The sequence below is a fragment of the Sycon ciliatum genome, chromosome 11 (assembly GCF_964019385.1).
Source record: "Sycon ciliatum chromosome 11, ocSycCili1.1, whole genome shotgun sequence".
NCBI lineage: Eukaryota > Metazoa > Porifera > Calcarea > Leucosolenida > Sycettidae > Sycon > Sycon ciliatum.
Genome location: NC_088653.1, coordinates 28,153,944 through 28,180,619, shown reverse-complemented (window position 1 = coordinate 28,180,619; position 26,676 = coordinate 28,153,944). Strand labels below are relative to the sequence as shown.

Here is a 26,676-nt window from a genome sequence, read left to right as displayed (position 1 = left end):
TATTTGATTTGATTTTTCTTGAATGGTTTTGTCACCATTGCTTTTCTTGCTTGCGCTTTTCAGTTTCTTCTTTCTCTTTCTGATACCCGGTTTGTTTTCAAATAAAGGCGAAGTTAAGTAGTAGTAGTAGTAGTAGTAGTAGTAGTAGTAGTAGTAGTAGCAGCAGCAGCAGCAGCAGCAGCAGCAGCAGCAGCAGCAGCAGCAGCAGCAGCAGCAGCAGCAGCAGCAGCAGCAGCAGCAGCAGCAGCAGCAGCAGCAGCAGCAGCAGCAGCAGCAGCAGCAGCAGCAGCAGCAGCAGCAGCAGCAGCAGCAGCAGCAGCAGCAGCAGCAGCAGCAGCAGCAGCAGCAGCAGCAGCAGCAGCAGCAGCAGCAGCAGCAGCAGCAGCAGCAGCAGCAGCAGCAGTAGTAGTAGTAGTAGTAGTAGTAGTAGTAGTAGTAGTAGTAGTAGTAGTAGTAGTAGTAGTAGTAGTAGTAGTAGTAGTAGTAGTAGTAGTAGTAGTAGTAGTAGTAGTACGGTGTAGTACGGTGTAGGATGTATGTACAATGTAGGTACTTCACTCTGTTGTCATTTGTCTGTCTATTTGTTGAATTGGATAGGTGTACGGACAGTTCTATACAATGCATGCACATCCATTCATAACATTCATGACAGGTAATTTATATTGACATTGGCTTAGACTTGCATACATGACGGGACCTGTTACTTTAATTTTCACTTTGAGTTTAAAGTTTTCTTCTTTTGACATTGGATTTGACGTTGGATTTGACATTGGATTTGATAATTGATTTGACGTTATTTAAAGGAGTTTTCTTTTTTTAATTGAATTGATCTTCAATGATTTACGATTTCACGTTTCCGCTATTTTGCCCGTAAAAGAGGCTTGTCACCAGTAGTAGTAGTAGTAGTAGTAGTAGTAGTAGTAGTAGTAGTAGTAGTAGTAGTAGTAGTAGTAGTAGTAGTAGTAGCAGTAGCAGTAGCAGTAGCAGTAGCAGCAGCAGCAGCAGCAGCAGCAGCAGCAGCCGCAGCAGCCGCAGCAGCAGCAGCAGCAGCAGCAGCAGCAGCAGCAGGAGCAGTAGCAGTAGCAGTAGCAGTAGCAGGAGCAGGAGCAGGAGCAGGAGCAGTAGTAGTAGCAGTAGCAGTAGCAGTAGGAGTAGTAGTAGTAGTAGTAGCAGCAGCAGCAGCAGCAGCAGCAGCAGGAGCAGGAGCAGGAGCAGGAGCAGGAGCAGGAGCAGGAGCAGGAGCAGGAGCAGGAGCAGGAGCAGTAGCAGTAGCAGTAGCAGTAGCAGTAGCAGTAGCAGTAGCAGTAGCAGTAGCAGTAGCAGTAGCAGTAGCAGTAGCAGTAGCAGTAGCAGTAGCAGTAGCAGTAGCAGTAGCAGTAGCAGTAGCAGTAGCAGTAGCAGTAGCAGTAGCAGTAGCAGTAGTAGTAGTAGGAGCAGCAGCAGCAGCAGCAGCAGCAGCAGCAGCAGCAGCAGCAGCAGCAGCAGCAGCAGCAGTAGTAGTAGTAGTAGTAGTAGTAGTAGTAGCAGTAGTAGTAGTAGTAGTAGTAGTAGTAGTAGTAGTAGTAGTAGTAGTAGTAGTAGTAGTAGTAGTAGTAGTAGTAGTAGTAGTGTGTATGTGTGTGTGTGTGCGCGTGCATGCGGCACGTATGTGTATGTGTGTGTACTTGTGTCTCATATGGTGCAGTGGTATGTGCAGTCGATTTCCAATCGAGAGGTTACGGGTTCAATTCCCGACGATTATGGTCACACACGTCTTTCTTCTCTTTCTCAGACTTCTCCTGACTTTTCATTCATTCTCCTAAGTGGTTACAAACAGCCAGTGCATGCCGGAGTATGTGGTGTGATATGTATGCAGGAAAAAATGAAAAAAGACCTAAAAAGTAGGGATTCACTGGCCAGAAAAACCACTTCATAGCTGTGTGGTGTAGGCCAGGCTGAATAGTGGCGGCCAATTCTTCTGCTTTGCAAGCTGTTGAATGGTGCAATCCCAGCACAAGTTGCTATGGCTTCTGCTGTAGCATCGCTATCACCATCATATAGTGATATGGTGTGTGTGTGTGTTTTTCTTTTTTTCCCTTTGTGCTTGAAGGGGACGGTTGTACTTTTTTTGCTCTGACCTTTTCGAGTTCAGCCTTCTCCTAGTTGGCCACGGGGTGGCTCTGGACCTACCGGAGTCACCTCTGGCGTGTTCCTGAAATTTATGAGGCGAGGGTTTCACGACGTGGTCGCCAGGACGGTGTTTTTACTGTGACGACTGTTGTCGTCCTCGTCTCACCATTGAGAGCGGCGGTGTAGCTGACCCCGAATGGTTTCAAACTGTAAAGCTCAGAGAGTACTGTCAGAGAGGAAGAGGAGAAACAGGCTGCGGACATTGGCCTTTGGGTCTTGGAACGTTCGAACCTTGGTGAACAATGACGGACCTGTCGAGACGGCAAGAAGAAGACGTTTCGAAAATTCAAATTTCGAATCTGTCGTGGAGGACAAGAAGATTGACTCGGTGATACGTGAGCTGTCCAGAGTTGATATAGAGATGGCTGGACTGCAGGAAACAAAGTGGTTTGGCGGAGATTCCTTTAGTGTTGGTGATGCCACCGTGCTCGTGTCTGGTCGCCCTAAGCCTACCGAAAATATTTGTCGCTCCGAGGGAGTTGCGTTGGTCCTACGACGTAGGGCTAAGCAAGCGTTCGAGTGTGGAGGTTGCCAGCGGAAAGCTATCTCATCACACATTGTCACAGCACGGCTAAATTTCGGCAATGATAACTCTTCTTCTTGGATGACGGTGATGTCCTGTTACGCTCCAACATTCAGGTCGGCTCAAATCGACAAGGACGAGTTCTTTGCTCAGTTTGAAACTGCACTGGACGCTATCAATCCTTTGGATGATGTCATTGTCCTGGGTGACTTCAATGCACGGGTAGGCGCTGGTCCACAGCAAATGGAGATGTGGCAGGGAGTACATGGATCGTATGGTGTGGGTGACATGAATGATGCTGGCCATAGCCTTCTTGCTTTCTTGGCCTGTCAACAGCTGACTGTCTGTAACACACAGTTTCCCAAGAAGCGCATCCACATGTACACCTGGCAACACCCTGGTTCACAGAGATGGCACTGGATAGATTACGTACTTGTAATTGTTCAGCAGCGATATCGTAAACGTTGCATGGATTGTCAAGTGATGCGTACGGCAGAGTGTAGCACTGACCACCGCTTGATCCGCATGAAGTATCGATTACCTGATATTGCACAGCAGCGCTATCACCGTGACTCGCATTCCAGGCCTCAGAGATTTGCTGTTCATCGATTTAACCGGTTGCCATTTATGAGTGAGGAGGAGGCTGAGGGTGCGTCTGCATTGCTTGCTGGGTACTGTGCTTGTCTTGAGTCCCAGCTGGCTGATACATATGATTGTGCCTCATCCGTGGACTGTAAGTGGAATGGTGTGAAGTCGGCTGTCGTCGATGTGGCTGGGGAGGTGGTTGGCCGAGACAAGCGGCGTGTACCGGACTGGTTTCGTGATAGCACCCCGACACTGGAGCCCCTACTAGCATCCCGTAATCGGTTATACAACCTGTGGCTCAGAACTGGCAATCAGAATGACCACAGGGCTTCCAAGGAGGCTCGTGGCCAGGCTCGGGCTGGTATATGGCAGGCAAAGGTCGCCTGGTTAATGGAAAAAGCGGCGGTGGTGCAGCGGGGACGTTTCAGCAGCAACTATGTCTGGTCTGCCATCCGAGATATGCAGCTGTGTTTTAGTGTTTTAATTGCATTGCTAGAGGTTGTGGGGAAGCTAGCTGCTAGGGTCGAGCAGAATCGGCCGCAAGTGCTCGCTGAGGATGAGCTACCGCAGTCGCAGTGTGGGTTCCGGCGAAACCGTGGTTGTGCTGATGCCATCTTTTCTGTCCGCCAACTGGTAGAGAAATCATATGAGCATCGATCAAAGCTGTTTTGCGTCTTTGTGGACCTCCTCAAAGCATACGACTATGTGCCTTGTGAGGCTCTGTGGCAGGCATTGCTTCGGCTCGGTGTCCCCCCTCAGGCTGTGGCTCTCGTGGAGTTGTTCCATACATACAAGTCGGCGTCTGTTCGTGTCGCTGGTGGTTGTACCGATCCGATCTCTGTACAAAATGGTTTGCGGCAGGGGTGTGTCATGGCTCCTATCCTGTTCAACCTGTATTTCGGATTGGTGATGGAGCGGTGGAGGTCTCTCCTCAGGGAGCGCGGCATCGAGTCTGGTGTGGATTTCAGCTTCTTGATTGATGGGCAGTTGTTTTCCCGTGCAGCTGGGCGGCGTCGACAGTCTCAGACTGGTCATGCTGATGATTTTGAGTTTGCCGATGACGCCGTCTTACTTGCAACAACTCGTGCTGCAGCCGACCTCTCCCTATCCGCCTTCTGCGATGTGGCATCCAGCTTTGACCTCACGGTCAGCATGACGAAGACTAAGCTACTGGTCGCGGGCTATGGAGTCGCTGCCACTGATTGTTCCCATCTGGCAGTTGGCAATGAAAGGGCTGAAGCTGTTACCTCCTTCCCCTATCTTGGATCTGTTATAACTCCGGATTCGCGAGCTCGTGCCGATGTCCAGAGCCGCCTTGCGAAGGGTGTCCAGGGCCTTTGGCTGTCTTTGGCGGATTTTACATGATCAGAGCCTGAACCTGCCTACTCGACGGCATTTGTACGTGGTATGTGTTCTCACCACGGTTTTGTACGGCTCGGAATGTTGGACCCCATTGAAGTCGGATTTGGACAAGTTGGACAGGGTCCATCACGCCAACCTACGGTCAATCCTTGGCATTTCGCGCGGCTGCCAGTGGGAGCAACCCATTACATCGAAGCAACTACACACACAGTGGAGTGACCCTACTCCACTGTTGTGCATGGTACAGCGAAGGCGCTTGGAGTGGCTTGAGCACCTAGCTCAGCTTGATGACAATCGGTTACCCAATCAGTTGCTCTTCGCTCATCTCCCACGAACCTGCCCATTTTGCGGCCCCAACATCCAGGCTGATCTGACTGTGGCTGGTGTGCACAATTGGTTCGAATCGGCCAACGATCGCAGAGATTGGCGTTACATAGTGTCGGCAGCAGCGGGGTGAAGGAACATGCCCTGAAGATGATTGTGTGCCACGTTTGCGGCCTCCTGTTTCGTTGCCACACTGACATGGCCCGGCACAAGTGCACAGCAGTCCGACAGCTCCCCGTATCACAACAGCTTGGGTCAGTGCAGTGTCCTGCCTGCGGTAGATGGCTCCGGAGAAGGGGTGGGCTTGCAGTGCATAAGTGCCAAGAGAGTGACAATTGTGACGACCGACCACCTAGTGATGCGCCTCCTGTTGCCGAGGTCCCTGTGTGTACAGCTTGCCGGCGTACTTTGAAGTCTACTGCTGGCCTCCCATCGCTGTGGACCCCGCCCGAAGCGCCCTACAGTGACTGATCGCCAGCACTTTGAACATCGCTGCCGAGTCTGTAATCAACGCCAGTTTTGGAGGCGACAGGACCTAGAGCGCCATTTGAAGCACTGCCTACCTCTCCCCTAACCTCTCTGACAGTACCTCCCTTCGGGGAGCGGCGTGGCCATTTCTGGCAGCTGTGGTGGTAGTAGTGTGTGTGTGCGTGCATGCGTGCGTGTGTGCATGTGTGCGTGCATGCGTGCGTGTGTGCATGCGTGTGTGTGTGTACCGCAGCAAAGTGATGTGCAGTGGATCACGTCCTTCTACTGCCGGTCGCTTCTTTCTATCATGAGTGTTACACAGCGGGGTGTGTGGGACTTGAAGATAGCCGAGGACACCATCCAGTAAACATGGAATGCAGCAAACCCACTGGATATCCCCGACCGCCTCATGCAGACAAGACTGGAATGGCTTAGGCACGTGGTATGCATGCCTGAGGAGCGGATGTCGCAGATGTTGTTGTTTGGCACATTGCTGCCGCCACGTCCAGAGTGTGGGCCGCGGAAACAATGGCGAGACATAATTAAGGTCGACATGCGACAAATAAACATGGCCGACGAGTTACGGCTTGACCCAGCGCGAGAACGTTTTAAGTCCGTAATTGTTTGTCTGTTGTGTCTGGCACCACACCGGCATGCCTGGCGCTATCCCGTACATGTCCCGTACCGTACCATCAAAGACAACTGGCTACCTCATTCAAATAGGGTCTTCAACTGCAAGATCATACTGTGGTGATATTGTAGCACCTTTCCCTGCATGGGTCTTGGCACTCAGGCTGCTAGTGCTGCTGTTCGCACCCTAGGCCCTGCACTGCTGTACCTCTGGCGCCTTGCACATAACACATTCACATGTCACCTTTCAAGCCGCCTTTGCAGCCAGCTTCCCTTTAAAAGCCATTGCGTTTTACTGATGATTCATTCTCATCTTTTGAAGAGTTGGTCTGCCTTGAGCAGGACACAACATGGCGCAGCGAAAGACACGAACCTCTGTCAAGGCCAAGGCTGAGGAAGCAGCAGCAATCAACGACGGGTTGACAGAGCAGATGCAGCCAGGAACTCAAGAAGAAGGAAGCCTGCTGCAGTCTATCGTCCAATCCCTCAGCCAGCAGCAGCAGATTCTGCTTAGGCTCACAACGGCGCAGTCAAGCCAGCCGGCCGGCAGCAGCCCGCCACCATCCACCTCAAGACAGCCAGAGGTAGGGCCGTGGGCCCGGAGAGCGAAAATACCCCACCTGCCCAGTCCAGACTCGATAGACCTAGCTGGTTTCCTCGAGTGGAAAGTCAAGTGGTCTGACTACATGTCGTTGACTGGGCTATGCAGAGACGCAGGTACAGTTACACAGCAAGCAGTTCTCCGTACAGCTCTCAATGATGGTTGGGTGCGGCTGTGGCAGGCGGGCGTAGTTCCCATAGCCGTCGGCGATGATGAGCGGGTTGCCATCCAGAAGCTGGAAGCTTTCCTGAGAAAGCGAAGAAACCCGTTACTGGACCGCAAGGCCTTCCATGGCAGGAGCCAGAGACAAGGTGAGAGTATCAGCCAGTACTTCTCGGGTCTGTCTCAGCTGCATGATGCGTGCAGCTACCCAGATAGTCTGCAGTGCGGCAGATGTGGGTCACTGTGCGGCCATGAGGCCCAACTTCGGGAAACCCGGCTCCGCGACAGGCTCGTCTGTGGCCTAAGGGATCGAGCGATGCAACGACGGGTGCTCGAAGAAGAGTATGCCAGTGAGTTATCGCTCGATCGGGTCATGCAGATATGCTCTGCATACGAATCCTCTACCGATACGGAATCTGGCCTCGGTGAGCAGCTGCCCGACCTGGCGTTGGCGGCGGCAACGAAGTCCACTTACAAGCGTCAGCAGGCAAAGACGCTGAAGTCGGACGTAGGCACGTGCAGGTTTTGTGGGGAGACTCACCCCAAGGGCCAATGCAAGGCCTATAACCAGACATGCCGCTTGTGCCTCAAGGTGGGTCACTTTGCTAGGGTTTGTCGACAGCGGACCTCGCCCTCACCAGGAACGACGTCTGTCGACTCGCTGTTTGTCAACCAGGCTGGTCCTTCTAGGAACAAGCTGGTGACGGTTGGCGTCGCGATCCAGGCAGGATCGTCTTGCGCTATCGGGTGGCTGCCGGACACGGGCGCGGATGTGGACGCCATCAGTATTACCGACCTGGATGGTATCGACCCAAGCCTCAGGATGAATCTAGTGCCGGACACGGTACAGCTTTGGATTCCATGGGCAAGCTCGAGGCTCAGTTGTCTTTGAGCGACACTACCGCCGTGTCGACCCTGCACGTATTCCGGCAGCTGAAGACACCTCTGCTCAGCAAGGACACGTGCATGAAGTTGCGGCTTCTCGAGGATGGATGGCCTCACTCCCATCTAAGGGTACAAAGCGTGGCAAACATCTCCATCCCTCGGAAGCAAGCATCCGAAGTCGCAGACACGTCAGTAGGTACTGCGTCGACGGCAGCTGAGGAAATCCGACGTACCTTGCTGGAAGAGTTTCCAGAAGTGTTCTGTGATACCCCGCTCAAGCCCATGAGCGGTGAGCCGATGCGCATCAAGCTCATCAATGGCGCGTTGCCATGCCGCCTGTATCGCGCTCGCTTCATCCCATTCAGGTGGCGGGACGCTGTGCAGAACCAGCTGTCCGACATGGTGGGCAAGGGCGTCATTGAGAAGGTGCCTGTCGGCGAAGCATACACTTGGTGCCACCCACTGGTGGTGGTCCCTAAGAAGAATTCCAGTGAGCCGCGCATCGCGGTGGACCTGACGGGTCTAAATAAATGGGTCAAGAGGCCGGCATACCCAACCCGAGTACCTCGGGAAGTCGTCGCGTCGATCCCAATGGGGATGCAGTACTTCACCACCCTAGATTCTCGCCATGGCTACTGGCAGGTACCCCTCGACGACGACAGCACCAGGCTCACAACGTTCATGACGCCATGGGGTGCCTACCGTTTCAAGCGGAACGTCATGGGCTTGGTGTCGGCAGGTGACGAACACAACCGGAGAGGAGATGAAGTGTTCGCCGGGTTTTCGAATCTTCAGAAAGTGGTAGAGGATGTCATCGTGTACGACACTGAGCTTGAGGCGCACACCCAGAGGGTTCGCAATGTGCTCAAGCTTTGCTCGGAGAACCAAATCACACTGAACCGCCGCAAATTCGTCTTTGCGGCACCCAGAGCATCGTACTGCGGATTCGTGGTGACGCCGGACGGCTACAGTCCTGATCGACGCTTGGTGGAGGATCTACACAACTTTCCAATCCCTACCAACCGCACTGATATCCGATCCTTCTGTGGACTCGTGCAGCAGTTCGACGCGTTCACGCCGCGACTAGCGGAGCTTCTATCCCCGATCCGCTCTCTGCTCTCTCCAAAGAATGAGTTTATCTGGGAGGATCCGCAGCAACAGGCATTTACAGCTATACTAGAGGAGCTGGTAAGCCCTCGAGTGTTGGCTACCTTCGACCCTGCACAGCCGCTTCGTCTCGAGACAGACGCCTCGCAGTCAAACGGTCTCGGCATGGCACTGTGGCAGCAGCAAGTGGACGGGCGGTGGCGTCTAGTGCAATGTGCTTCACGGCACGTCACTGAGACCGAGGCCAGGTACTCTGCAACGGAGATTGAACTGCTGGCGGTAGTCTGGGCAGTCCACAAGGCTAGACTGTTCCTGGCCGGTGCTGATTTCGAGCTGCTAGTCGATCACAAGCCGCTCATTCCTATTCTGAATGCTAAGACGCTGGATGAGTTGACGTCTCCACGAATCGTGCGACTACGGGAGAAGCTGACGCCTTTTCGGTTCGTGGCTCAGTGGAGACCGGGTGCCGACCACAAGGTCGCAGATTGCCTGTCGAGACACCCAGTAAGTGCACCAGACCCTGACGATGAAGCTGGTGAGGAAGAAATCGAGCACTGCTACTGTGTTCTCCGTCAGCTGTCGCAAGAGGACGAGGAAACAGGCCATACAGTCCTCCCCGACCTTGGCATTACGAAGGTGCGGGCGGAGGGCTCGACGGACCCGGAATACCTCAAGCTGCTGAACGCCGTAAAGAACGGCTTTCCGGTGGACAAGGCTGCTCTAGACCTCGATCTGCACCCGTACTGGCAGGTTCGGCATGACCTGTCGGTCGAGGACGGCATAGTGTTGTTGGGCCACCGTATTGTCGTTCCCAGAAGGTTACGCCAGACCACGCTGGAGCAACTTCACGCTTCTCATCAGGGACAGACCCGCACACTCCGCAGGGCCAGGCAAGCAGTGTACTGGCCCCAGATCTCCAATGACGTTAAGAACGTCGTCCAGACTTGCAGATCCTGCATCACGCTGCTCCCCTCCCAACCTTCTGAGCCGCTCCTCTCTGACAGTCGTCCGTCCAGACCGTTCGAAGATGCAGCGGCGGACCTCTTCTCCCTAGGCGGCTTTGAGTACCTGGTTCTCACCGACAAGTTTTCCGGCTGGCCATTTGTTGGGCGTTGTGGGAGATCGGCTACCACGTCTGACGTCACCAAACATCTCGTTCAGTGGATGTCGGACGTTGGCGTTCCTACGCGCCTCACGACGGATGGTGGGCCGCAATTCAGATCTTCAGCGTTCGCTTCGTTCTGCTCAGAGTGGAACATTTGCCACGACCCCAGCAGCCCGTACAATCCTCAGTCGAATGGCGCGGCTGAGGCGGCGGTCAAGGCCATGAAGCACTTATTAATGAAAATTGGCAAAGGTGACACCTATAACAGCAGTGCCTTCAGAGAAGGGTTGCTGGAGTGGCGTAACACGCCTGGTGCAGGAGGAGCAAGCCCGGCCCAGCTGCTGTTTGGAAGGCCAACGAGGACCAAGGTTCCCACACTTCCTGCAAATCTGCAGCAGTACGCTGCCCACAGCCGCAGTGCTCCCCAGCAGGTCTCATCCCAGCTTGGCAAACCTCTGCCCCCTCTGCACGCGGGCGATAAGGTATGGATCCAGAACCAGTCTTCAAAACGCTGGGATATGGAAGGAACGGTCACAAAATGCACGAGAAGAGGACGGAGCTACACAGTGCAGACAGTGACGGGGTCCAGCTTCTGGCGGAACAGACGGTTCCTCCGGCCACGTGCATAGATTGACTGGGCATGCTTCTCTTGCTTTTTCCTTGTTGCTTGTGCGCTACGCTGTGATTTTCGAATTTCAGTTTCAGGATTTTCTTTGTGTTAGTGCTCCCAAGTCGCACTTAAGCCGAGGGGGCATGTGGTGATATTGTAGCACCTTTCCCTGCATGGGTCTTGGCACTCAGGCTGCTAGTGCTGCTGTTCGCACCCTAGGCCCTGCACTGCTGTACCTCTGGCGCCTTGCACATAACACATTCACATGTCACCTTTCAAGCCGCCTTTGCAGCCAGCTTCCCTTTAAAAGCCATTGCGTTGTACTGATGATTCATTCTCATCTTTCGAAGAGTTGGTCTGCCTTGAGCAGGACACAACACATACATAACATGAAGCAACTTGGAAGAATGTGCATGTATGCGAAGTGTATCGGGGGAATGCATGAAGGGCGTTAAAAAAATTCACGGTTCGCGTGTGACTCGGTTTATTATAGACACCGAGTTTTCTGCTTCCTTAGGAACACCACCACCCTTCCAGGATCAAGGCGCAGATGCAGCTCCTAAAGCGGTGGGAAGTGAGTAGATCAGCTCACCACCATGTGGTCAAAGACCGAAAATCCCATTCACTGCATCCATGTTTCCCTCGTGCCAGGCCACGAGTTCCCAATTAACAGTGGGTCGCATCACGGCTGGAAAATCCTTCCGCTTCCAAGCAGGACTTCAACCTGGTACCCTCTGTTTCTAAATCATGGTCTTAGACCATCCCACTATGCCTGCCTGCTAGGGCGACAGTGCTAGTTCAAATCCCATGTTAGGCCAAGCCAAATAAGATACTTCATGATCGTTCCTTTTTTCAGAAAAACATGGAAAAAATGGGGAGTGCGGGCGGACTATTTTATCGTTGGGTTTTTGCATCTTTCTCACCTGTACAGCTCTATCTTCTTCTTTTTTCATTGTTTTTGGTGCGTGTTTTTGGCCGTGACGCCGAGACCTCAGGTCGGCAGAGTCATCAATGCCCCACCATCACTGCTGCGTCTCGGTGCAGCGCCTGCTCATTAGTTGTCACGTTTGTCCTAGTCTCCGTACCATTGTCTTTCCTTATTCTTTTCGAGCTGGTTATGTGAACGTAGGAAAAAAAAATCGTTGTAAAATATAGCTAGGAAATGGGTTTGCTCCCCACCCTGGAGGTCGCACGTACAGCGGGAGCTCCCAGTCACAGCGGAGGGCGTAAGCCTTTGATGAAAGTCCCCATACACGATGGCAAGCTGGCACTGGAGCAATATCCTGACCTGTTCGAGGACACCCGCGCCAAGAACGACAAAACGAATGGCTGCTGCGACTGTGTATTGCTCTATCTGCCAGTACAGTAGAAAAGACATGTGTTGGCTGCAATACATGAAGAATCGAAGCGAGTATTGTTTGCCTTGCTCGGGAAGACACCGAACAAAGCTTGGAAGACTTTGCTTCTTATTTTACTTATAATATATCCCGGGTGTGTATGTGAGAGAATAATAATAAAAGCTAACTGGTTGATCGCACCGCGCCTCCACTCGGCTACCATTACACAAGCAGCGGTCAGAAGAGTTTTTTTAAGAAAACATGATATTTGCAGAGAAGTGGAGGTGTGGGCCATGCTCGCTATAACTGAGGGTAGCGAGGTGGACACCTCCAAGTATAGTGTGCATATAAGTAAGATGGTGTGCAACTGACTGCTATGATCGTAAGGCACATATCAAAAATATTTTCCGTTTTGCCGTCATACTTTATTCCAACAAGAGCGCATAAAAACTTTTGCAACTTTAGGAAAGTCAAAACACAAAAAAGGCGAGATTTATTATCTCCATGTTGCGGTAGAAATTGCATGCCCTGGACTAAACCCCACTCGTTGTGGTCATGGCGAGTTGACCACTCTGAACTTGTCAAACACGAGTATGTTTCACATGGTCAGGACGGGACTCTAACCCAGTTGCTCGTTTGCGTTGACGTTTTACGGCTTGCTCATGCCATGAAGTTACTCATAGCTCATACGCTCATACGCATGAACCCATGTTGAATAATCTTGAATAATAATGTTAGTTCTTTTAAATAACTAGCACTAACAGCAGAGACTTACAACTGCGTCAATGAATTTATTTCAGTCCCAAAAAGAGCTTCTGGTAAGGTGTCCAGTGGGTTGCCGCTTAATCCGCTTCACGACAGGACAAAACGAAGACGTGGAGACACCAGTGGTAAGTAAGGGATCTTGAAAAGATTTTTTTAGTACGAAAAATTGCAGATCTCAAGGTATTCATTATCAACACAATAAATATAATAATAATAATAATTTTAGAATTGCGATCAACAGAACGAGCTGAACCGACATTTTCACAAAGGTTTTTATTGTATTCAAAAAACGAGTGTATACGAAGGCAGTGAAGAACATGGAAGAAAGAAAAAATGTGATATGGAAGAAATGATGAACAAAAAATTGTACTTCGAACTAGTTTTCGCACAACACTCCTCAGGAAGCTTCCTGAGGAGTGGAAAAGACCAAAGAGAGGAAGGCAAGCGCAACGAAAACGAGCCCAAGCTACAGTCCCAACGGAACAAAGAATGTCGATTGCCACTGGACGATGACGAGACCAGTAGGCGATTTGACAAAGCGGTCTAACTACAATTCGAAGCAGCAAAGCAGTACACCACCCAACTTGGGTGGGTCAAAAATATCAAAGATAAGTTAAGAAGGGGGAAGCTTTGCGAGAACCATAACCATAACCATAACCTTGAACCTTCCAAGTTGGAAGGCTTTCGGTTAGCGCTACAGAGATGTGTTGAAGCTAGGTGTCAGGACGTCGAATGTCTCAGTGCTCTGTCAGTTTTGTGCCTAGTTGTTGCACTTTCTGACTGTATATAGTATCTAGTTACAGTGGTGGAGAGTTACTCTTAACTCGTTTCCATAATTATGTCCTTTTCCTTTCTAAGTGTTAGGAAATTTGAGGCCACATGCCACGTAATGCTCTTTTCTCTCCGAAACTCAACACTTGTAAGCCAGATATGGAAGAAAGAACCTTTCTAATAATAATAATAATAATTGAACTGTTTCCTCTGAGACAAAAATGCGATAATACTCATAAAAAGGACACACCTGATGAGAAGGCTTGAAAGTATACTTGTGAAGAAAAAAACTTTCAAGATGTTTGTAATGAGCCTGAAGTGTGTCCTTTTTATGAGTAATAATTGAACTATTATAGAAAATCTAAGTTAGAGAAATAACACTAAGAACAACAGCAGTGAAATTTACAATTGTGAATTTTAACAATGAAAGCGAGAGCAATAACGAATATGTGTACTAACACTAAACTTGCAACTGAAAAGTGAACAAAGAAGAGAAAGAAAGAAGGAAGGACAAAGTGATTACAAATAACAGCAGTACATTACACCTAGAATATTAACGGCCAAACTTGGCCGCACCAAACATGACACTTTACTTGAACAATTTCAACTCAATTATACTATCTTTCTGTACACAAATTAGGCTTATACAGACGCTGACAGATGGCTTCCAAAACCTTTAACTGTAGTCCATAACCATGACGACCACGGCACAATACAGTGAATGAAGAGTTGGAATACGAATTGCAACAATCAGGACTAGCCAACAGAAGATTGTACACTGAAGACTTGCTACCACGAAACCTACGCACAACACTAACATTCTCACCGGCACTCTCACGATCACTACAATCGTCGCTCTCCGACTCATTGCTCCCCTCACCATCCGTCCCATCATCTGCTTCCTCTGCGCTCTCTCTCTGTTATCCCGCCTGACATGGTCCATTGAACGGGACTCGGCCGTCACCCTGCTCTCACGTCCCTCATTACGCCCTTGTCCGTTGAGTGCGTAGTTTCTGTTGTAGTTGGCTGTTGATCGTCTTGGTCTTTCAATAATGGGCTCGGATGGTGGATTAGTTGTGGTTGCTGTAGATTGCATTGTTGGTGATGGTGTGGGAGCTGCTAATACGCAAGGTGAGTCTTTTTGGGTTGGCAATTGTAGTGTCATTGCCCCTGCCGGTGTTGCTCGCGGTCTGTCACTGGCAAGCTCCACCGCCGCAAGAGCCGACGGCGGAGGATCAGGAGGAGGCAGTGGGGCCGGGACCGCAAGCAGCACCACCCCAGCCAAAGCCGCCGGGGGCACTGACGAAGGAACCACCGACGGCTGGAGCAAAGGCGGCGACACAAACCAGCCCGATGAGCCACCACGCCCTCCCTCCTCCACCACCGCCACCAGCGACGGCGGAGCAAGCGTGATATTTGTACATCCAAGAAGGATAATCTGCCGTTTTGTTCCGCTTCCTACGTCAATCTCAGCGCCGGGTGGAGGCTATTCAGAGTTAGTAGAAAAGTCCCACAGACATCCTCATCCTCACCGTGACAGTACACATCGTCTACAAAACGACAGTACATAGAGGGCCACAATGATGGAATAATGGACGCTTCACAGAACCCTACAAATATATTAGCCAATACAGGACCAAGCGACGAGCCCAGAGTCTAAGAGTTTAGACACCACTATCTATAGGAAGCCAACTTTCACCGGCCTCTACATTCCATGGGGGAGCTATACTCCAACGAAATCGAAGAGACATCTTGTGAAAGCGCTAGTTTATCGTGCACATAGAATATGTTCCCCTCATCTATTGCAGGACGAATTAGACAGACTGACATCAATATTTACGAACAACGGCTATAGTCCAGCGGCCCAAACTTCAAAAAAATTCCGTTTCAGTCTCAAGCAGACAACCTGGGTTCTTCACTACGGCCTAAAGTATGTATACCTGACCTGGATTCCGCTTGTTGTCATCTTCAGAGTTAGGGCAGAAGCTCAGGAGAAGCCAATTTCTCCGCTCTCGTCGGCGATACTGCGCACCATCTGGGGGTGCACAGTTCACGGAAAGGAGCGCCTTTTTCAAATTTTTGGAGATGACGACGACAGTTCGAGATGGAGTTCGAGATGAAGTTCGAGGCCCAAGTATCTTCTCCCGCGGCCTTTTCAGCCTTGTCAATGCTATTTTTAGGTAGCTGAGATCATTACCTTTCCAATGGTGCCACACATGCCATGCTTCCAAAAATAATGCCTCCGCGCTTGGCGCGGATGCACTTCGAAGTACTAATTTCGACTAGATCCGTACTCGGTCCCGCGAGGAACACCCGATTTTCGTGTTCAGCGGCCTCGAATTAGCCTAAACCAAGAGGATACTAGAACATTTAGGCTCGCGCTTTATCGCGGTAGAAGGAAAATGATCAGAGAAACCAGCCCAAGGCGATTTCCCGGTGGTTGCTGAAAAAAATCGAGTGAACTGCGTGCACAGTGTAGAAGCAGTGACGGTGAAAACGTGTGACTTGTGCAAGTAGGTGCGAACGGTATGCGTGCACACTGCATGCAGGCACACATCCAGTATCGCCATGTATGCACCAGATAATGCAGTGCTGGACGGTAACCACATGGCTCACATACATACAAGAACTGTCTTGCATTTACTTCTGTGACTATTTTTGTCCCCCATTTTTCGATCTTCAATCGACTATAACTCTAGATTGCCTTGGAATTTTGTGTTCAAATTTTCACAGGTATTTGCTCACATCTTCCCAGTTTAGCTAAACTAGCGGTTTATGCGAAACTCGCGAATTTGGTTTTCGATTGAGCTCCCTACCAAAAGCATGTGCAATCTTGAGATTGCTCGGAAAAGTTGCCACACTGCCCAACGATGTGAGCCATATATGAAAAAAAGATTCCGGTATACGAAGCTACCCTTTCGCTCAGAAGACATTCAGCGGAAGGCGAAGCATTCAGTCGAGCGCTCGGGGTCCCCGGTCAATATTGTGTCTGAACACACTCCCAACCTCAAGGATACCCTCGTGAAGTCAGCGCTGAATCCAACAAAGTGCAGCGTGACACAAGAATGAGTGAGGCGCCGAGAACAGCGGAGGCGAGGAAGACCACTCAACCCCTGTATCTCATGTTCCTCTGGTTTGCCGAGCTGCATGTGTGATTCCCCCGGCATTATCTACATGATGAAGTGTGCACTGTGTCCGAAGCGGTATGTCGGTGAGACCTTCAGGGTCGCAAGAGATCGTTTCAACTTTCAAGGAACACCACTACCAAGCAGAATGCGTAGTATCCCTGCCTTGCTTTTACTGAATCGTAGCTGACTACTACTATACTGTACATTTAGCGTGTCCCCGTACGTTAGCGTACGGAGTCTGCCGCCCTATAAATGGTGCTGCGTTTTACTGATTTCTCAGAAACAACGAGCCGAGCAGAAGAGCTGTTCTGACCTCCAGGTGTGCACCGAAGAAAGTTCCCTTCTCGCCTTATTATAATGTAATCCAGGTAGGTACCTGAGAAAACTCCATTTAAAGTTATTTCGTGTTTATTGTCGTGCCTCCACTCGGCGACTTAATAACAAAGACAACAATATCACAGCAATAGTCAGGGACCCCCTCCTCCCTGCAAACAAACTATTCAACTGTGACTTATAGTAGGTTTGAAATCTGAGAAGATTGAGCACAACTCCCTCAACTAACGAATCCTACCCAACACTCTGCACTGAATACTCACACAATCATCAGCTTCTTGTGGTGTTGAAATAGACGAGGGGGAAGGTGTGTCAGCTTGTTGCCATCAAGACCCCTGCATGAAGATTATGACAAAAAAGGTGATATCAGAGTATATTTTAGCCGGGGAAGTTAAGGCAAAATTAAAATTTCACCAGTTGTAGTCTTCGGGATGCTGAGTCGAATGGTCTTGGTCCGAGAAAGCTCAGACGCTCCCTTCCTACTTGAATCCCAATCGAACTCGCGCACTTCCACCGAAACTGGGTGACTGCGCCCTACTAGATAGGGGTTTGTATGCAAAATGTCACTAAAAGCGCCATTTCGTTTTTATAAAATCACGGATGACCGCGATTAGCCCATCTGTTGTACTCTTTTGGACGCTGAGTCGACTGGTTTTGGTCCGAAAAGGCTGCGATGCAGCATTCTTCCTTTATTCCCAATCAAACATCGTTGAACAAGCGGCCACGTGCTCCTGGGTGCCCAAATCACCTGGTCACCACGCCAGCAGGCGACAACTTTCACACCAAGGTTCAACTTGAGGTCAACTCGAGTGACAGGACTGCACCCAAAAAAGGTCAAACAGGCTAGTAAGTTGTACCCTGCAGGCACGGTGACCAGGTGACTGGTGTACGCAGGAGCACGTGACCGTTTGTTCAACCATGTTTGATTGGGAATAAAGGAGGAATGCTGCATCGCAGCCTTTTCGGACCAAAACCGATCGACTCCGCGTCCAAAAGACTACAACATATGGGCCAATCGCGGTCATCCATGCTTTTATAAGAACGAATTGGCGCTTTTAGTGACATTTTGCATACAAATCCCCTTCTAGTAGGGCGCAGTCACCCAGTTTCGGTGGAAGTGCGCGAGTTCGATTGGGATTCAAGTAGGAAGGGACCGTCTCAGCTTCCTCGGACCACGACCATTCGACTCAGCACCTCAAAAACTACAACTGGTGAAAATTTGATTTTTGCCTTAACTTCCCCTTTAAGGTGGCTCGGACCACATGCGCGCGCATCGAAAAAAGTATCTACTGCTGGCACGCGAGCAAAGGGTGCTAGTACTTTTGCAAGCGCGACTTGAAGCGAGCAAACGTAACATTAGTACTTTTCCGCGTGCTCTCTTCAAACTTCAAATTGTTGGGCTTTGTTTTAGTTATTCAAATTGCTTGCGCCATGGCGTTTGTAATGGCTGCCTTTCCTTTCTTCGCATAGTATAGCCAGTTCGTTTGACTTAGTTCTAGCACTGGGCTGCCAATAATGCCGGTGCTGGTGTTCCAAGGAGAGAGTTGCATGTCGCGTTCAGTCTTTCGTGAAAAATAACACGACAAAATAAGGCGAGCCTGTTGTGGAATCTGAGATTGGTGAGTCTTGAAGAACCAGTGCGCGACTCTGGGCAGAATGAGGCTGAAGGATGTAAGCACGTGACTGCTTACTCACCCGTGTTCGATTGGGAATAAGGGCCGAACGCTGCATCGCAGCCTTTTCGGACCAAAACCAGTCGACTCAGCAGCCAAAACACTACAACATATGGACTAATTGCGGTCATCCGCGCTTTTATAAGAACGAAACGGCGCTTTTAGTGACTTTTCCATACAAGTCCCTATCTAGTAGGGCGCAGTCACCCAGTTTCGGTGGAAGTGCGCGAGTTCGATTGGGAATAAAGGAGGAAGGGAGCGTCTCAGCTTCCTCGGACCAAGACCATTCGACTCAGCACCCCGAAGACTACAACAAGGGGTCAAGCAGGGGTCAATGTAGACTTACCGTTGAGTCACATGAAAAAGCAAAATTGTTGGTGCTCAATGGCTTCGATTGCAAGGGTGAACGGGTTTCACCACACTTCGTTTCCGCACCAACAACACAGCTGCACATCCATGACGCCCTGATCTGGATCTCAGACGGCGTGCTCAAAGCAGCTCTCACACTGTATGGAAAGGAAATCGGTGAGATCCGACACGGAAAAATCAAACTTCCAAAAAATTATGATTCCAAGCCTCTTTTACGGGCAAAATAAACACAAGTGCAAGGCTTTAAGGTCAACAGCTTTATACCAAGAGAAAATGAGCTGAAATGGCTGTGAAAACAGTCTTATACGGAGGAAGCTACAATGGCTGTGAAAACAGTCCAATAAGGAGGGAGCTAAAATGGACAGTCTAATGCGTAGCAAGGCGAGCCTCAGCCTGGACGAGGTCGACAGGCACAAGGTTGACGTGACGGCGGCGAACGGAGGGTGATCCTCGAACGCACCGGATCGCAGACCTAGCAAGAGAGAAAGCCAAGCAGCAGCGCATCCAGCAAACGACTTTGCTGTAGCTCTCCTTGCGCTTAGAAGTCAGAGCATCAGCAATCCGCTTGACGACGATGTCTGCCTCTGGACCCATTCCGCCGCAAGAGGAGAAGACCAGTGGTGTGAACGAGCCATGTTCAACTTGGTTAACTCTTTCGCCATACTCCCGCTTCTTGGCACCTTCCAACTTGCGATAAATAGATGCAATGGGCTGGGACCGATAGCTCGCTGCGTGGAGATAGAACACCCTCGTATCGAAAAATGCATTGCGGCTATGGTTCCAAAAGCCCCGCACCCGGATGTCCGCTCGCGCATCGGGCTCAATATTGGCAGTACGATAGCGAAAGGTTTCACCGGTGATGGGTTGGAGTATCGGCTCAACTTCCACATCGTTGTGGATCTCTTTCATGCATGAGGCTAGGAACAATACCCACACAGCAACTGGAGTACGCTTCGCCATATTCGAACTAAAGCCACGGAGCTCGATCCCGTCGTACCTGCGTACGACGGAAGGTTCGCACGAGCTTCGCATTCTGTACGATGGCCAGGCAGGCATGTGCAGGCTATGCGGCCAGGTAGGTCACATCGCGCGTACCTGCAAAAACTGTCGCAGTGCACACACTTCCACCATGTCCACGCACCCCAAAGAAAGCAGCAGCACAGAGCGGGACGGGTGAGCTAGCTCTCATGCTCACCGTACTGACTCCGCGCCGAAAGCGGACCAAAGTTTGAACCACGCAAGTGCCGTATCCAAAACGGCTTCTAACGGCGCGGACACCACGCCGCAAGCAGACCTGCACCCCAGCTCGCACCCAAGCGACCCAGTCAGCGATCTCGACCTTACATCGCCGATGTCGGCAACCAGCACGACAGTGCACCCCGGAACCCCGCCAGGCAGCACAGGTACAGGTAAGACAACTTTCAACTCACCGCACACCGATACAACTACTCCTACCGAAACATGCAATCACCCAGATTCGGCGCGTGCTGAAGACCTCATCTCCTCACTGGTGACTAACACAGCGATGTCTAATAAGCCAGCAAACCCCTGGATTACCTCCGAACGACGCAGGACGTCCAGTCCCAGTGTGGAATCCTCACCTGATTTCAAAAATTCCAAAAAAACAAAAAGAGAGCGACAACATCGACCCTGCCCACAGCCAACCCCATACCCCAGCACAGGGCTCACGCTTCAGTCCACTGGCGTCACAGGATATACAGTAACGTTGTTCTCCACACAATACATAAATATTCTTGTAAACATTCACGTTCTTCCTGCTTTCTTCTCCTCACCCTTGTCCTCTTAGCTTATACCCTCATTATAATGCTTTTCTCGTTTTTATCGTTAAATGTCCGAAGCTTGATAAATAAGTTCGATGACCTTCCCTCCCTTATCCAAACATGCCATCCACTCCCCACTGTCATTGCCATTACAGAAACATGGTGCTCTCCTCTCGATGGCGACAGCCTATATGACCTACCTTCTTACTCACTTTATCGCTGCGATCGACAGCAGGGCAAAGGAGGCGGTTGCTTGGTCTACATTCACAGGTCCTTCACTCACTCGCACCTCAGTATGTACGATGTATCTGGATACGAATCAGTGTGGATCGAACTGACTCCGCCAAACTGCCAATCCTTCGTATTCGGTGTCTCCCATCGCCCACCCAGTAGCGACATACACCACTACTGTGCCAGCCTTGAGTCATGTCTCCGCCGTGCTTCACCCAAGCCCATGGTGCTAGTAGGAGACTTCACCGCGAAGAACACAAGTTGGCTTTCTTTCTTCCCGATTGTTACTGGACGATGACGAGACCAGTACGATATTTGACAAAGCGGTCTGACTACAATTCGAAGCAGCAAAAGCAGCACACCACCCAACTTGGGTGGGTCATAAATATCAAAGACAAGTAAACGACATTCTTTGTTCCGTTGGGACTGTAGCTTTTGCTCGTTTTCGTTGCGCTTGCCCTCCCGTCTTTGGTCTTGTCATAACCTTGAACCTTCCAAGTTGGAAGGCTGTTGGTTGTGCGAGATTTATGAGTGTCAGTTGTCATGTTGTCAAGGAGGGAGTGTGCGAGATTTACGAGTGTGATTTTGAGTGTGATTGGACAGGACACTGCGCTGAAATAGAATGAGTGTTGTTGTGATAACATCATTTACGAGTGTGTTGTTACAATACAGTGTTTGTTGTGCGTGTTTGTCAGATACGCCGATATAATCAGTTGCATAGTTAATACTTACGTTGTTGCTTGCATTCTCGCTCTCCACAGCAAATTCACTGCGTGCTGCGTTCTATGTATTCCTATTCTGTACACTGACTCTCTCTGACAGGGTTTGCTGTCACCCTGTCTCTGGGCGCAAGCACCCTCTGACAGACCAAACTGATTTGCTTCATCTCCACAATATTTATCTCCTTTCGATTTGAATTTCTGTTTGTTCTGCACTCTGATTTTTCCTTGTTGCACCTGCGCTTTTGTACGCGGAACTTTGCTGTCACCATCGCGTCGCCATTATTTATATCCATGGTTACGTGGTGGTATGACTCATCGATGCATCATGCGCATGATCATTCTTCTTTTCTACTCGTACACTTCGATATGTATGCACGCACACTGATGCACACGTACACGTAAGCCAATGCACGCACGCGAGCACGTTTTGCTGATGACAGCGATTTGGCGATCGTTGTTGTTGTTGTTTTCTGGTTGATTTGAGAGTATGGTCGAAACCAATAAGTAAATACAGTCTTCTAGTTGTCTCCACGAAAAGGCCAGGAAATCGTGCTACAACAGGGGTCTGAAGACCGCGTAGTTTTTAGTTGTGGTCGATAATTTCACGTTGGTTAGCGCTACGGAGATGTGTTGAAGCTAGGTGTCAGGACGTCGAATGTCTCAGTACTTTGTCAGTTTTGTGCCTAGTTATTGCACTTTCTGACTGTATATAGTATCATGTTACAGTGATGGAGAGTTACTCTTAACTCGTCTCCATAATGTCCTTTTCTCTTCTACATTGATTTATGGCTCAACATCCGAGTTTCAAATTATTATTATTATTATTATTATGAACTGGTTTTGAGGGAAAGAGACAAACGGGAAAAGTCTGAAGAAAAAATTGACTGTCACCACCAGGACTCGAACCAGGGACCCTCGCTATTATTATTATTATTACACAAGAGAGAGTTTGGAAGCTTTGTCACAACTCCGAGTTTCACGTATCTCTACGATCATCAGGCATTATTATTATTATTATTCAAAGGATCAGTCGGAGAAGTGAACTGCCTGAAAAGAGAAAAAAACGCCAGACCCACCAGGACTCGAACCTGGGACCCTGCTTGTCATCGACTGATCCTTTGACTTTGAAGTTCTCCCAATCCTTTCCAAATTATTATTATTTTTATTATTAACTGGTTTGAGGGAAAGAGACAAACGGGAAAGTCTGAAGTAAAAAATTGACTGCCACCCGCACCAGGATTCGAACCAGAGACCTTTGCTTGTAGCCAGCGATGCTCTAACCACTGAGCTATGGTAAAATTCAAAGTGATGTAAATCACTTTCCAACTGCATAACCCACAATCTCAACTTCTCATAAATATATCTCTTATTGGCGATGGTGCCATCGTGAGAATAAAGAATTCAAACCTTTCCTAAGCTGGCCGGCCTGCATGCACCCGTACTACATCATACTCACCTTTCGTTCCGTTGGCCTGGGTAGCTACTTGCGCGCCCATGTTTGTCATAGCTACCCAGGCCCTTTATACTGCGTTGTTTCTCAGTCGAGCTCCCTCTCTCCAATAATCTCGCTCTCTTCAAATAGTCTCGCTCTCGACAATAATCCCAATGTAGTAGTTTGTCTTTGTCTCCGTCTCTTCGTCTACCTTAATAAATGTCGTTCCACCTACCTGTCCCATTGTGAATTGTGTCTGGGGTCTAATTCATACTCAACATTGGCGCCCGACCATTGCTCGGAACCCACGACCCTCGTCATCTACCACCCGGCATTCGTCTCGTCGTCAATCTCGTCTCGTCTTCAACCTCGTCTCGTCTCTGTCAACCTTGTCTCGTCTATGTTTACCTCGTCTTGTCCAAGTCATGCAGGTTAGCAATTTTTCATTATTTCTCTCTCTCTCTCTCTCTCTTTTTTTCGTGCGTCCTATTTCGTCAAATTTATTTTCGGTTTATTTATTTCGTGTTATTTTTGTAGTGTGTGTGCGCGCGCGTGTTTCCAGCCATCCATATTAGGGGTCCGTTGGTGAGCCACGCTCTGTCATTCTGGTTGCAAAAATTGCATAACTAAGCTGTTTAGGTATGCGAAGCAGAACGAACTGTAGTGCATGTAACATGTAGTATAGGACTTTTGTGAGATCCGTGCGTTGTGTGTGTGTGTTTTTTCTAATAGTCTTAAATATTTCCCGCGAGGTCGCGGTTCTTTTTTGCTCAGGGGAGGTATGTTAGGTACCTCCCCCCGTATAATCTTACCTACAACCTCCTGCAAACATTTACCGACCACCCCGTAGCGATGGCACCCTCTTCTGTGCGGAACTGGAAAGAAGCATTAAAACCGTTAGAGACGACGGTGACGACCTCCTACTACTTGGAGACTTCAATGCCAAGAACAGTGCGTGCCTCACCACAAACAGAACAGATCGCCTTGGGGATGACATACAAACTCTTCTACACACATACGGCCTCACACAACATGTCAGATTCCCTACTTACATCCACCGACAAACACCTCTCTCATGTCTAGACCTTGTTATCTCCTCACTCCACAGCAATGATGTTCATATCCAATCACTTCCACCGTTTGGCGCATCCGATCACACTACTATCAGTGGCCACATCAATAATCAACTGCCCCCCATAATCAACAACTCCCCTCCACGATCCAGAAGCACCACATTCTGGTCATGGACAGACAGCACTATCCAACTTCTTCGAGAAGCCCTTTCACGCACAAATCTCAACCACCATCCAAACGAAAACGACCCATGCCCAGTTGACACCTTCTGGCGATCCTGGCGCGACAAAGTCCTGAGCATTGCCCAAGAACACTGCCAAGTTACTCGCACTCACCCCCCCCCCCTTGGGACAGGAAGAACGTGCCAGCACGACCATGGATATCAAAGGGCCTCTTGAAAGAGATCGAGGATAAGCACAGAAAACACAGAATATACCTCCACTCACGCTCGCCCGACGACTGGAACACGTTCACTGCCCAAAGAAACCGTGTCACCACCCTCCTGCGTCGTGCAAAATCGGATTTCGTAAACAACTCAACAGCCTCCTCTACTTCCCTACACCGCCTCATGAAGCACCTAACTACAGCTACAAAACAATGCATACCCGAACTCGTCAGCCAAGCAACTTCTGCAACGACACCAGCACAGAAAGCCGCTGCCCTCAACGAATTCTTCATTTCACAGAGCAAGCTGTCCGTGGCCAATGCGGATGAGCAAACTCCAGCCATCAACACCACCCCTGACATCCTCAGTCCCCTTCAGGAAATCTCGACTTCCCAAGCTGAGGTCGAAAAACTCCTCCGCGGAGTTGATACCAATAAAAGCCCCGGGTTCGACTCTATTCCAAACCGCCTACTCAAAGAAGCGGCTAAGGAACTTGCACCGTCGTTATCGTCCCTCTTTAATCTATCGTTCCAAACCGGAGAAATCCCACAGGAGTGGAAAGATGCCACCATTACACCAGTACCCAAGCCCGGTGACCCAACCCAACCAACAAATTACAGACCCATCTCTCTCTTGAGCACTACATCAAAAATCCAAGAAAACATTGCACATCAACTCCTCTACAAGCACATCACACCCCACCTGCCCAACCAGCAGTCCGGATTCCGTGAGAAAGACGGCACTGAGCAGCAACTCGCCCGTCTCGTCCATACCCTCTCCACTGCGAGAGACGACGGGAAACACGTCAATGCCTGCTTTTTCGATCTAAGCAAGGCCTTCGATCAGGTGTGGCATGCAGGCCTTCTAGCAAAACTCTCCCACTATGGTGGCCGGGGCAACGCCCTGGAGTGGTTTCGACGGTACCTGTTGGGGCGTCGGCAAAGGGTCCAGGTGGATGGCGACCTATCGCCTTTCCTCAAGATCCCTGCCGGCGTCCCTCAGGGATCTGTTCTTGGGCCGCTTCTATTCCTCGTCTACACCATAGACCTTCCACACGCATGTGAGAATCCCGGCACCACCTGTAGCCAATTGGCAGATGACACCGCTCTGATTTCCAAAGCGAGAACTCTTCAAGACTGCACCCGAAACCTACAACAGAGTGTCACAGCAGCTGGAGATTGGCTTCAAAGATGGCACCTGCTGGTTAACACAAAGAAAACAGTCATCCTCCCGTTCTACCACAATAACCGCCCCCCTGAACAGCTACCCCAGATCACCCTCAGGAATAGTCCGCTTACCGTAGCACAAAAACACAAACACCTCGGAATAATCTTTCAGCATGACCTCCGTTGGACGGAGCATGTTGAATACATAGTCAAAAAATCACTCAAGTCTTTCAATATTCTTTTTAGACTAAGGTCTACACTCACCAGTGATTCTTTATCTCACATCTATCAGACATACATACTACCTATATTCTCATATGCGAGCAATGCTCTCACACCGTTGTCCCACACTTCCCTTGACAGGCTAGAACGACTCCAGCGGAAAGCCGCCAGAATATGTCTCCACCTTCCCCTCAACACACACTCAGAACACTCCCACCTTTTGCATTGCATCAAATGGCCAACATTATTTTCACGCTTTAAAGTTAAACATAATTATACTCTTCGCGCATTCTCTGCGCCACAATTATGCCCCACCACATATACTCTTGCTGGATACTGCTAGCAACGTGCAACCTTCGTATAATTTACGTCGCTCTCGTACTTGGCACTTGCCAACTCCGCGGACTGACCGCTGTCTCCATTCTCCCCTGTACAAGGCCCTTCATTACTTTAACTGCCTGCCCACCCAGCTTCGCGAAATCCCTTCTCGTACTCCCTTCAAATCCGAGATATCCCTGCTGTTGCACAACTCTGTATGCTCGTGTAGCGACCACCCCTGCCCGTACACTTAAGTACACAACTCTGTATGCTCGTGTGGCGACCACCCCTGCCCGTAAGTAGTCATTAACCCTTAGGCCCTGCCCACCCAATTCCTCCTCACTCTTTCCCCTTTCTTACACTATTATCTCTTATTGGCCACTAGCTATCGTGAGAATAAAGATTTGAAACCTTTCCTAAGCTGGCCGGCCTGCATGC

At 49.9% G+C, this 26,676-nt stretch overlaps 1 protein-coding gene across 2 annotated transcripts in view; it reads right to left on the bottom strand.

Moving 5' to 3' along the window:
* The window catches only part of LOC135827325 (uncharacterized), a 347,133-nt gene that overhangs the window by 173,031 nt on the left and 147,426 nt on the right, over positions 1-26,676 (bottom strand). For both annotated transcript variants that reach the window (XM_065339846.1, XM_065339847.1), the window contains exons 18-19: positions 17,129-17,200; positions 12,644-12,718 (exon numbers count right to left, since the gene is read on the bottom strand). In XM_065339846.1, the coding sequence (XP_065195918.1) occupies positions 12,644-12,718; positions 17,129-17,200 (147 nt within the window). The remainder of the gene's footprint in view (positions 1-12,643; positions 12,719-17,128; positions 17,201-26,676) is intronic.